Source organism: Emiliania huxleyi, assembly GCF_000372725.1.
Source record: "Emiliania huxleyi CCMP1516 unplaced genomic scaffold EMIHUscaffold_279, whole genome shotgun sequence".
In the NCBI taxonomy this organism is placed as follows: Eukaryota; Haptophyta; order Isochrysidales; family Noelaerhabdaceae; genus Emiliania; species Emiliania huxleyi.
This window is the reverse complement of record NW_005199935.1, coordinates 134,361-146,466: the sequence shown is the minus strand read 5'-3', so window position 1 is coordinate 146,466 and position 12,106 is coordinate 134,361. Positions and strand designations below refer to the sequence as shown.

At 66.6% G+C, this 12,106-nt stretch overlaps 3 protein-coding genes across 3 annotated transcripts; 2 read left to right on the top strand and 1 right to left on the bottom strand.

The window, feature by feature from the left end:
* Positions 1–3,132: 3,132 nt before the first annotated feature.
* EMIHUDRAFT_315492 (hypothetical protein) lies at positions 3,133–5,331 on the top strand (the record flags this gene model as incomplete). Its single annotated transcript, XM_005776519.1, has 2 exons — positions 3,133–3,144; positions 4,918–5,331. 2 exons carry the CDS (start codon positions 3,133–3,135, stop codon positions 5,329–5,331), a joined length of 426 nt encoding a protein of 141 aa, XP_005776576.1.
* Positions 5,332–7,471: 2,140 nt separating this feature from the next.
* On the bottom strand, positions 7,472–7,753 carry EMIHUDRAFT_58778 (hypothetical protein; the record flags this gene model as incomplete). Its single annotated transcript, XM_005776518.1, has 1 exon — positions 7,472–7,753. A coding segment is annotated over one exon (282 nt), but the record flags the coding sequence as incomplete, so codon positions are not given.
* Positions 7,754–10,544: 2,791 nt separating this feature from the next.
* On the top strand, positions 10,545–11,900 carry EMIHUDRAFT_116121 (hypothetical protein; the record flags this gene model as incomplete). The annotated part of the gene is made up of 1 exon (XM_005776517.1): positions 10,545–11,900. One exon carries the CDS (start codon positions 10,545–10,547, stop codon positions 11,898–11,900), a length of 1,356 nt encoding a protein of 451 aa, XP_005776574.1.
* Positions 11,901–12,106: the final 206 nt, after the last annotated feature.

The following is a 12,106-nucleotide window of genomic DNA, read 5'->3' as shown; positions in this document are numbered from 1 at the left end:
GCCGAAGTGTCGCCGAGGTGTCGCCGAGGCCTCAACGAAGTGTCGCCGAAGTGGCGCCGAGGTGTCGCCGAAGTGTCGCCGAAGTGTCGCCGAGGTGTCGCCGAGGTGTCGCGGAGGTGGCGCCGAGCGTGTCGAGACGTGGCACCAGAGATGGAGCCACAGCCACGGCACCCGTGAGAGACTGCGGCAGGCGTGAGGCGGGGCACACAACAGGCCTCTCAGAGAGAGGCTGGGACTCGAGAGGCTGCGATTCGGTTGCCGTGTCTCTCTGTCCGCGGCCGCCTGCGCCGCCGCATCTCCGAGCCCCGCGCCCGGGGTGAGGACCGGCACAGGCACGTCGCCGGCCAGCGCGCCGCCCGGCAGCGCGCTGCTAGGCGTCAGCACTGGCACCGGGACAACTTGCAGTGGGCTGCCATCTGCCGCCAGCGGTAGCGCCGGCCCAAACTCTGCTGAAGGCGCTGCTGCGGCCGGCGGCGGAGGTGTTGGCGCCGCCTCCGCCGCCAGCGCTTCCGCTGGCGCGGCGGGGGGAGTCGGCGCGTCCGCGCCGGCGGCGGCCGGCCCGCCCTCCGCCTTGCCCCGCCACCAGCTGCTGAGACTGCTCGTCCAGCTGGACTTTGCTGCGGGCGCCGCAGCGTCGATCGCGGCAGCGGCGGGTGGTGATGCGACATCGCTAATCAGGCCGGCCGCGCCGCAGGCGTCCACAGCCGGCTCCGCCGTCGCTGTCACCGCCGGCGGAGGCTCGAGCGGCGGCGGTGGCAGCGGCGGAGGCGGCGCAGGTGTCGGAGGCGGCGGCTGCCCGACAGCTGCGGCGTTGGTCGCGGCGAGACCCGATGAGCCGAGCTCCTGGACCGACGCGCGGAGAAGTGGCGGAGGCCCGACGAGGCCACTCAGGCGGCGCACGAGGGCAGAGCCTCGGCGCGCGGGCTGTCGGCAAGCGAGCATGTGCATGCGGTGTCTCGCGAAAAAAAAGAGTGCTCACGGAGCGGGACTGGCGCGCACTGGCATTACCGAAAAAGAAAAGGACGCTCCTTGCCTCGCTCATCAGCTAGGTCCCGTGTTGAATCCATGGAGATAGACGTGCCTGCGAACGTCGTTCGCGTGAGGCTCCTCCTCACCGTGTCGCGCACCGGCGTCCGCACGGGCAGTCGGCCGTCCGCTAACATCGACTGCGACGAGTGCGTCTATTGCCGAGACAAGCCGCGACTCGGCGGGCCCGGCACCAAGCGTCAAAAGTGCGTCCTCAAGCGGAGCCCGACGGCGCATGTGAGGCTCCAGGTGCACGCATACCCAACCACACACGACGGCTTCAGCGCAGCACCGCCCTAGCTAGTTTCACGAAACTGAACACCGGCTTCGAGTGTTCAGCGTCGCAGGGTTGGCATTGCGCCCATTAGGTCTACTCGGCAGCTGCGCTGCACGACGCCGACTCAGACGCAGCGCCCGCGCTGCCGGCCAAGCGGCGGCGCATTGCGAAGCGCTCGTTCGATTGCGAGGTCGCGGCAACCGTTGCGATCGGGCTCAGGCAGCAGCGCAGGTGCGCCAGCGGGCGCAGGTGCGCCAGCCCGCTGCAGGAGCTGATCGGCATGGGCTTTTCGGAGGGCGACGCCCGCAGGGCCCTCGCCGATTGCAGCGGCGTCGTGGGCGACGCTGCCGAGCGGCTGATTCGCTTACCACGGTACGTGATTCGCTTACCAGTGGCCGGCGCGAGCAGTAGCGGCGAAGTGGGCGGCGGCGAGGCGGCGCCGGCAGAGGCGGAGGGCGAGGAGCTGGCGGAGGGCAAGGGCGAGGGCGAGGGCGAGGGCGAGGACGAGGACGTGGACGAGGAGGGGCACTTCACGCTGCTGGCGTCGTCGCGACGGATGCCGCCAAGCTACGGCGCGGAGGTCGTAGGGCGGTGCTCGGAGTAGATGCGACACGTATGCAGCGATGTCGTGGCCCTCGAGTGCACGCGATGCTCTGAATACACTGCACGATGCCGCAATCACGCCGTCGGTCCACCGTCTTCATGACGTAGGCGCGTGTGGGTGGATTGGGTGAACGGCAGGAAGATGGAGACCTACCGCGGCGTCGTCGTGTCGTACGACGCGAGCACAGGCGAGCACACCATCCTTTACGAGGACAACGAGCGCGCGCCAACCCTGCTCCGCGAGCAGGAGGACGCCGGGCTCTTGACGTGGCGGGATCCCACCGCGCGGCCGGCGCCCACGCGTGCAGAGGAGGCGGAGGGGGAGGATGTGGCGGTGGTGGCGGAGGCGGAGGGCTTGCGCTTGCACCTGTCGATTGGCAGCAACACCGGCTACAAGGGCGTGCGCAAGGACAGCTGGAGCGGCCGCTTCAAAGCGGAGCAGTGGACAGGCGGGCGGTACATATCCCTCGGCAAGTTCGGCACGGCGGTGGAGGCGGCGGTGGCGTACGCGCGGGCGGTCGGGGAGGGGCCGACGGCTGCCGCTGCACCCCCTGCCAAGCGTTTTCGTCTCGCCGTCGCTGAGCCGGTGGAGAGGACTGCGAGCGGCAGCGGTTGCGGCGCGAACCGCCCAGACATGCAGATCGACGTTGATGTCGTGGATGGCTTCGAGTTTCGCTCGCAGGAGCAAGCGGCATCCGTGCAGTGCGGTGGAAGCGACAGCGGCAGCGAGGACGGCCAACGGAGGTCGGCGGTGATCCTGACGGCAAAACGGGTGACGGCAGCAGTGGTGCAAAAGGGTGCGAGCTCTGCTTGTGAGAGCGAGGGCACCGGCGCAGCGATTCTCGCCGTCACCACTGCTGCCGCTGCGCCGACGCTTGCGCTCGACCACGACGTGGCCTTCCTGGGCGATTGCGTCAGGAATTGCCTTCAGTCGCCGAGGTCAGTCGCGTGCGTTCGCGCGCGCATGCAATGCCTCTCGCAGAAGCAGCTTGCAGCGGTGCTGCATGTGTCCCAGGCGTCCCTTAGCAGCTGGCTGAAAGGTGTCCGGCAGTCGGAGGAGAAGGTGCGCCAGGTTGACGCACGGGCGGAGGTGGAGGTGGAGGCGACGGTTGGGAAAGCGCCGCCAGCAGGCTCGGAGGCCATCTCTAGCCAGGAGGCTCCGGTGGCGGAGGGATTGCGCTTGCACCTCTCGAGCAGCAGCAGCACCGGCTACAAGGGCGTGTGCTATGAGCAGCAGAGTGGCCGCTACCGAGTATTCCGGACTGAGGGGAGCAGAACCATCTGCATCGGCGTTTTCCACACGGTCATCGAGGCGGCGGTGGCCTACGCGCGGGCGGTGGGGCAGGCGGAGCCGGAGGCGGGCGAGGAGGAGGAGGAGGGCGAGGAGGGGGAAGACGGCGGTGAGGAGGAGGAGGAGGAGGAGGAGGAAGGCGAGGAGGAGGAGGAGGAGGGTGGCGCTCCAGTCTACCAGGTCGACAAGATCGTCGAGGAGCGCGTCGAGGGTGGCGGCCTCGAGTACCGCAGTGGAGACATGTCTATGGCGGCATCGGCCACCCGCTCCGCCTCGGCCCCCCGCCCCGACGAGCACGACCAGCCCCTGTTGGCGGGGGCGGAGGGGCTGAAGCTGCAGGGCGGTGAGGACGAGGACGAGGAGGACGAGGACGAGGACGAGGAGGAGGAGGGGGGGGAGGAGGAGGAGGAGGAGGAGGAGGAGGAGGCTCTGGTGGCGGAGGCGGAGGGGCTGAAGCTGCACCTCGCCGGCGGCAGCACCACCGGCTACAAGGGGGTGCGCAAGCTCACCCAGCAGGCTGGCCGCTTCGAAGCGCGTCGCTACGAGGGGAGCAGGACCATCTACATCGGCGTCTTCGACACGGCGGTGGAGGCGGCGGTGGCGTATGCGCGGGCGGTGGGACAGGCGGAGGCACAGGGTGCGACGGTTGCGGCGCAGCCTCCGTCGCAGGGTGAGGAGCAGGCGGCGGAGGGTGTGGCAGAAGGGGAGGCAACGGCGGCAGCGGCGTTGGCGGGCAAGGCGGCCGGGGCGGCGGTGGAGGACAGCGAGACGGCGACGACGGCCTCTGCACCGACCGCCTTGGTACGCAGCACTGGCCGCGCTCGCACCGCCGTGCAGCGGCTCGGAGTCGGCGACGGTTTTCTTCTCGGCAGAGCGAGCGACTGGACGGGAGGCGGTCCTTCGCAGCCGGAGGCGACCCCGTCCGCGTCCGCAGCGCCGGCTGCTGCGCCGCGAAAGCAGGCCGCGGCTTCCGACGAGGTGGAGGCGGAGGCGCCGAGCGACGACGAGGTGGAGGAGGTCGCGGCGCCGCTCCCGAGCCTCGCAGCCGCCGCCTCTTCACTCGCAGGCGGCGACGTGCAGATCTCCGCCGCATCCGGTGTGCCTCTGTCACTCGTCGGTAACCGCCACGAGACGAGACCCGCTCACCTCCTTTGCTCTGTACGCAGGTTTGCTGCCTGAGCAATTGCCGCACCAGCGGGCGCTCTGCCCGCTCCACCCCTTCCATGCCACTGCGCGGCCTCACGCGGCGCCAGTCGAGGGCAACGAGGCTGCCTGCCCCAACTGCTACTGCCTTGTTTGCGACGTACGCGTGTCTGAGTGCCGCCACTGGCGGGGCGGCGACCCAGCGCATTGCAACGCGCATGGCGACAGCGCAGAGTGGCACCAGAAGCGTGTCAACGCCAAGCGGCAGCGCACGCGGGCAGCGAAAGGCGCGGATCGCGCGCAGGCGGCGCGGCTCCCGTGTGGCACGCCGGGCTGCTCCCGCGGGGCGTACCACGCTGGCCTCTGCTCGATCGAGAGGGCGGGCGGGCGCCTGCGCTCTTCCGATTGCGGCCGTACACGCGAGGAGGAGGCGGAAGAGGAGGAGGAGGAGGACGAGGAGGAGGAGGAGGAGGACGAGGAGGAGGAGGACGAGGAGGAAGAGGAGGACGAGGACGAAGAGGAGGAGGAGGGCGAGGAGGACGAGGACGAGGAGGAGGAGGAGGAGGAGGAGGAGGAGGAGGCTCTGGTGGCGGAGGCGGAGGGGCTGAAGCTGCACCTCGCCGGCGGCAGCACCACCGGCTACAAGGGGGTGCGCAAGCTCACCCAGCAGGCTGGCCGCTTCGAAGCGCGTCGCTACGAGGGGAGCCGGACCATCTACATCGGCGTCTTCGACACGGCGGTGGAGGCGGCGGTGGCGTATGCGCGGGCGATCGGCGAGTACCAGCCTCCGACAGTGTCTGCGGAGGCGGAGGGCTTTCGCTTGCAACTCTGCAGCAACGGCACTGGCTACAAGGGGGTGTGCAAGCAGCCCTCTGGCCGCTTCAAGGCGCACCCCAAGGTGGGCGACAGGAAGGTCTACCTCGGCACCTTCGACACGGCGTTGGAGGCGGCGGTGGCCTGCGCGCGGGCTGTGGGGGGGAGGCGGACGTAGGAGACGCGCGCAGGCGCGCTTCAGCTTATCTGCTGCCACTCTTCGGACCGGGCCTGCTCGCGGCCGCGTCCCACTTACGGTTATCAAAATTGAATATTTGTCGAGGCGAGAGTACAAGTTTGCCCGATATTTCTCATCCTACGACTCCTTCCACCTCCATTTTATAGAGTACTTCACCTCCTCACGCTACGGCTTTCACGAGAGACGCCCACGCGCACTCGACCGTGGGCCAGCCACGCTGGGCATACGGTTTGGCGGTGCATCCGTGGGGCAGTTCGAGAAGGCCGCGTCTTCGGGCGGCGTACGCATGACACCATTCTCCATTCGTCTTGTCGTGCTGACAAAGGCTACACCAATAATAGAATTTAAACAAAAGAACTCTCTCTCACAGCACACAGGCTCGACACAGGTGCGAACTGGCGCGTGCTAGTACTATCACCGGCACACCACCGGAGCCGCCTAAGCGACTCCGTTAAGAACGGCAATGCACTTAGCACCGTGCACAATAATAGAAGGCTGCAAAGCGCATCGGCAGATTCTTGTAAGTGCCCCATTGGCCGTTGTTCTTCTGCTGCGGCAGCTTGCCCAGCTGCACCTTTCGGATCAGCGCCGCAAGCTTGATGAGCTGGGCACCGAGAGAGACGAGGACTCGAGGAACGCGCGGCCCGGGCGCGAGTGTCGCGCGAGACCGGCGGCGGCGAGAGTGGCTCGCGCGCGGCGCGGCCTGGCTGAGCGTCTTTTGTGAGTTTGTAGGTCTGTGAGTCTGTGTCGCTCACAGCGTGCCGTCATCTTCTATCCCGCGTCCACCCATACATACACACTTACACTTATCAGTTATCGACTCGTTTTCGGCTCGATGCTTATACCCGACCAGTTACCACTCTCCACGAGTCACAGACGCTCTTGCCCAATCCGCCTAGGGTGGGGCGTCTGTGAACAGCTCTCTCAGGGCAGTTCTCTCAAAGTAGTGGCTTATAACCTGTAGCAACTCCTTACAGTTACACACCTAGGGTGCACAATACCAGCACAGCCCTGCTCGCAATGCTTCGTTAATTACCTCATCCACATTGAACAATGTGGGGCCATTCATGATGGAGGTATGTATATCCCGATCGCACTGTCGGCACCGCCTGCCTCCTCCTGCCTCCTCTGCCTGTTCCCAGCGGATCCACGTCTCGTCGTCCGAGCTGTATGTCCGAGATCGGTCGACAGCCTGCTGGCGAGCGCGCGCCTCCTCCGCCTCCCTCCGAGAGCGGTCGACAGCCTCCTGCCGAGCGCGCGCCTCCGCCTCCCTCCGAGAGCGGTCGACAGCCTCCTGCCGAGCGCGCGCCTCCGCCTCCCTCCGAGAGCGGTCGACAGCCTCCTGCCGAGCGCGCTTGGCGGAGAGAGTGTTGTGCGCCTCGTTCAGCTTCTGAAACGCCTGCTGCGCCCCCGCCGCGAGGTTCTTGTCCGGGTGGATCTTGAGCGCCCGCTGCTGGTACGCGCGCTTGATGGCCGGCGCGTCGGCGTCCGGCGCCACGTCTAGCACGGCGTAGTGATCAGCGGCCTGCAGGACCCGGTCGATCGCCTTGGCCGCCTCGGAGCCCGGACCAAACTTGACCAGAAAGTCGAGGAACGCCTGCGCCTCGTCCGTCTTGCAGATCCGCAGGCTCTTCTCCGCGAGGCGGACAGCGCTCGCGTGGTCGCCCGCGTCCTTCTTCGCGCGGGCCTTGGTGAGCGCGTCGATCGCGGTCTCGCGGTTGGCCAGGAGAGACGCGAGCCTTGCGCGCTCCTCCGCCTCCCTCCGAGAGCGATCGACAGCCTCGCGGCGCACGCGCTCCTTCTCATCTGCTGCTGCTGCTGCAGCCGCCGCTGCCTCCCATCGCGAGCGCTCTTCCGCCTCGCGCGCACCTGGGCCACCCGACGCCAGCCCCTGCTCCAGCAACGCCGCCGCCGGCCGCCGCCCCGGGCTCTCCTGGAGACAGCCCTCGACCCACGAACCGAGCCACTCGCTCGCGGACTTGCCCTCGGCGATCGCGCGCTGCCACTTTGCCGCGTCGAGCGCCACGTTGCCGATCGTGCGGCCGAGCATCAGCTCCGCGAGGATACACCCGGCCGCCCAAACGTCGTCCGCCGGCCCGTACCGCTTGCCACGGGCCTTTTCGGGCGACATGTAGGCGTCGGTGCCCACCTTGGTCTGGGTGCGCGAGCGGCGCGAGGCGGAAGAGACGCACGCGAGCCCAAAGTCGATTATCTTAGCGCGGCCCGCCATGTCGAGCATCACGTTGGCCGGCTTGAGGTCGCGGTGCTGCAGGTTGAGCGAGTGCATGTACGCGAGGCCTGAGGCGACCTGCTGCACCCACGTGGCCGCTGCGCTCGGCGGCTGCGGTGACGTGGCAATCTTCGCCTCCAGCGAGCCCCCCGAAAGCAGCTCCATGACGATCACAAACTGCACCGTGTCTTCCTCGTCCTCGTCACGCGCCTTGACCGTGTGCCAGAAGGAGTCGAAGTAGCGGACCGTGTGTGGGTGGTCGAGCTTTGCCAGCAGCCGTGCCTCCTTCTCCAGCTCCGACGGTGAAAGCTTCGAGTTCTTATCCTCGATGAACTTCACTGCGTACCGCCGCTCGTCGATGCCATCCTTCTTGCGCATGCGATAGGTGCTTCCGAAGGTTCCGCCGCCAAGCCGCGCAGCGGCCTTGCGCTTCTGGCCGGGAGGCGCGTCGTATGCGTAGGCCATCAGTCTTGAGCTGTGGCCCGGCACCGCGGCGGCACTGCCCGACGCGAGCTTCATCTCTGCGATCTCCAGCTTGATGGAGTGCGTCATCTCCGCGATCATGTCCATCTTGAGGCCCATTGACGCAACCCCCTCACGCACCTCAGGGCCAAGCTCGCGAAGCTCGCTATGGAACTCGGCGTCCGACACGCCCGAGGCGACGATGATGCCGCGTACAACCTCGGAGTCTTTCTCGAGCGCATCCGCGTCGACAGCCTCGCCCTGCGCCTTCCGCTCGGCCACCTGCCGCTCCACCTCCGCCTCCACAGCGTACTCGCGCGCCTTAAGCCGGTCGATGATGTCCGCGTCACGAGCGAGGCTGTATAACTTGAGCAGGAAGTCGAGCTGGTCGGTGATATCCGAATCGAGCTGCGAGAGCGTGGTGCGCCTGCCAACGTTGAGCACGTGTCGCAGCCAGCCCTGCTTGCCCAAGGCATCAACAGCCGAGCGCACGCCCTCGAGCAGCCGCTGCAACTCGCGCATCCGGTCCTCGACGCGAGCGCGGCTCGACACGTACATGCATTCCACGTTTTCAGCCATAAGCTGCAGCAGCTCGAGGACGTCGATCGTGCGCTGCGCAATCGATAGCGCATCCTCGATCACAGTTTGCGACGCTTGCACAACTTCAAGGACGCCTCGAGCCGCGCTGCAAACGGCCGGCAGGAGTGGTAACCCAGAGTTTTCGCCGAGCTTGAGTAGTGAGTCGGCAATCTTCAGACCCGTCTCCACCTTGTCGAGCGCCCGCTCCGCCGAAAGTCGCTCGGCCATACAGCGAAAAGCTAAAGCAGAGCGCTGAGCCGCGTTTGAGCGCAATCGTGTCACGGCTTTTCTTTTTTGAGGGGAGTCCGCCTCCGCGATCTCCGGCCCCTCCCCCCCTCCTCCAACGGGTCGACCCGCCCGCCGCTTCTCCTACCGTAGTGTGCCATCGCCCTCACCATCTTTTTCTGCCAACATGGTACGGGACATCTCGATCGTCTCGCCCTCCACAACCTTCATGAAAACTCTGCGAAAGGTTCGGCTCTAGCCGGGGAGGGGAGCATGGCGCACAGTAATCTATCTATCTCTCTGCGCTTCTCTGATTTCGTTCGAGCGGGGAGCGGCTCACAAACGCCGCGCTGCGATCTCGTGCCGTTGCCATTGGCGCCAGCCCCTCCCAGGCGTTCGTAGCCGGGTTGTACCGCTCCATCGTGTTGACTAACTGGCTCTCGTCCTCCTCGTTGTACTCCTTCTCGCCGCCCACAGCGTACAGCTTACCATCGAGCACCGCCGCACCGAGATCTGCCCGCGCCGTCCCCATCGGCGCCACCGCCTCCCAAGCATTTGCAGCCAGGTCGTACCGCTCGACAGAGGAGAGGTAGTCGTAATTGCTCTCTCCGCCCACAGCGTACAGATTGCCGTCGAGCACGGCCACGGCGAGAAGTACCCGCGCCGTCCCCATTGGCGCCACCGCCTCCCACGCATTCGTCGCCGGGTCGTACCGCTCGACCGAGCTGAGGTGGCCGCCATTCTCACGGTTGAAGCCACCCACAGCGTACAGCTTGCCGTCGAGAACTGCCACACCGAGACTAATCCGCGCCGCAACCATCGGCGCCACCGCCTCCCACACATTCAGCGCCGGGTCGTACCGCTCCACCGAGCTGTGGTGTACGAAACCATCGTTGTCGTACCCGCCCACGGCGTACAGCTTGCCAGTACCGCTCCACCATGTTGGAAGCTGCGCCGTCGGCATCACTCTGGCCGCCCACCGCGTAGAGCTTGCCTTCGAGCACCTCCGTACCGACCTCCCTTCGTGCCGTTGGCATCGGCGCCACAGCTTCCTCCTCCTCCCACACGTTCGCCGCGGCGTCATACCGCTCCAAAGAGCTGATGAACTCGTTTTCGGGCTCACTGCAGCCGCCGATCACGAGCAGGCGCGGCCGCTTGCGCTTCACCAGCGTCTCCTTCCAGCCGCGGCGCCACGCGCGGCACGTCCCCTTGACGGAGAAGGATCGAAGGTCGCCCGCTGCGGCGGCGCCGGCTCCGAGGGAGGAGGAGCCGCCGGACGACTTCATTTGCCCGATCACGACCGAGGTGATGATCGACCCGGTGATGGCGGCCGAGGGCATGCGTACGAGCGGACGGCGATCGAGCGCTGGCTCGCGACAAAGTCGACGAGCCCGATGACGGGCGAGGCGCTCGAGCACACCTTCCTCTCCCCCTGCCACATGGTGCGCCGGCAGATTCGATCGAGAGTGGCAGCAGGCGCATCCGGGGCAGGAGGGATGAGCACAGTGAGCATCCCTTCTCGGCTCTAGCCGTTGCCCTTCTTGTGCCATCCCGCGTACTAGTGCCCATGGCGGAAGAGCATGGGAGAGGACAAGGTCACGCAGAATTTGCGAGGTCTTACTTGTCGCGAAAAAAAGAAAACCTGCAAAACAGCTGAATTCGGAGTGCCTTGTGCATGCAGAAGAGCCGCCATCGTATGTCCACGCCCTCGCGACGGCCTCTCGTCGTCTTCATCTTCTATTTTGGCGAGCTGCCGGTCTGGCTGCCGCTTACCCTTCAATCGATGCACGTCAATCCTCGCGTCGACTTTGTCGTCGTTGGCGATGCGGCTCCGCCGGCGGTGCTGCCGCCGAACGTGCGCTTCGAGCAAGTAAGCTTTTCGGCGATACAGACACGGCTTTCGGTGCTCGTGGGCGACGGCAGCAGTGTCCGATACAACGACACATTCGCCGGGCACTACAGCAAAGGCAACGACATGAAGCCGCTCGCCGCCGAGCTCTACCCACAGCACACGGCGGGCCATGAGTGGTGGGCTTGGTCCGACCTCGACGTTGTCTTTGGCGATCTGCTCTCGTGGATGGATCGCGCGACGCGGAACGAGCACGCAGCGTGCTGCCGCTGCATCCCGCGACAGTCGGACGGCGGGCGTGGCGCGGCCAACTTCCGGGAGCAGTGCGCAGTCCGTAACGCGACGGGGCAGGTGGGCGGTTGTTGCAATATGCCACTGCGCCGGAACGCAAAGACGGGCGAGATGGAGGTGGCCAACGTCAACCTGGTCAATGTGTACTTGCACAAGAAGTACTGCCCGTGCGACCACGGCGAGCGCGTGAATGTCGTCTGCCCGCTCTACCCCAACCCGTGGCGCAAAAAGGCGTGGGGCCCGTTCACAGCCTTCCGTGTGGAGGGCGGAGGAGCGTCGCTGTTCCGCCGCTCGCCGCAGTGGCGCGCGGTCGTCGCGTCCGGCGACTACGCGCACTTCGACGAGTGGTGGGGCGAGTACCACTACTCGCGCGGCTGGGAGACGATGGGCGACGTGCTGACGCGGCTCGCGGAGGTCACGGGCGGCGTGGTGATGAGCAAGATGAAGATGAGGTTTGCAGAGGCGAAGACGTGCACAGACTACGCCTCTGGCTGCTCCTTCTGCCCCTGCGGCGCGATGCGGCTCCGGCTGACTGGCTCGACGCTCGTCGTCAACGAGCGGGAGGTGATGCTGCTGCACCTGGCCCAGTCCAAGGCTGCTTGGAGCGAGTCGCGCGTCTCGCTGCCCCAATGGGAGCCGCCAGAGAGAGGCACCGCTGCGGCGAGGAGCTGGGCGCGCGGCTGCTTTGAGGTGCTCAACCTCGGCCGCCTCAACGCCACCTGCGCCGCCTGCTCCGGAGCGGCTCCAGCATTCACGGCGTGGGACACGCCGGGTGCGGTGGAGAAGGCGACCCGGCTCGGCCGACATCGCGTGCAGACGAAGTGGCGTGGCCACATCGTGTACTCGAGCAGTGCCGCAGACTCAATGCAGCTGCAGGCGCGCTCGTGCGACTCCCAAGGGGGGGGGGGATGAACGGTGCGAACGGATACGGGCGAGTTGTGTCAGGCTAATTCACGCCCCACTCGCGGTTCTAAACTAACCGGCCGCATTTTTTTTATTTTATGAATCTTCCTGACGACGCGACATCCAGCAGCCTCGTATCTACGCCTCTCCGCCCTGCTAAACCATGGCGTTCTGGGGCCTTGAGATCGCCTGCCCGGCAAGCCGATGCCGCTCAA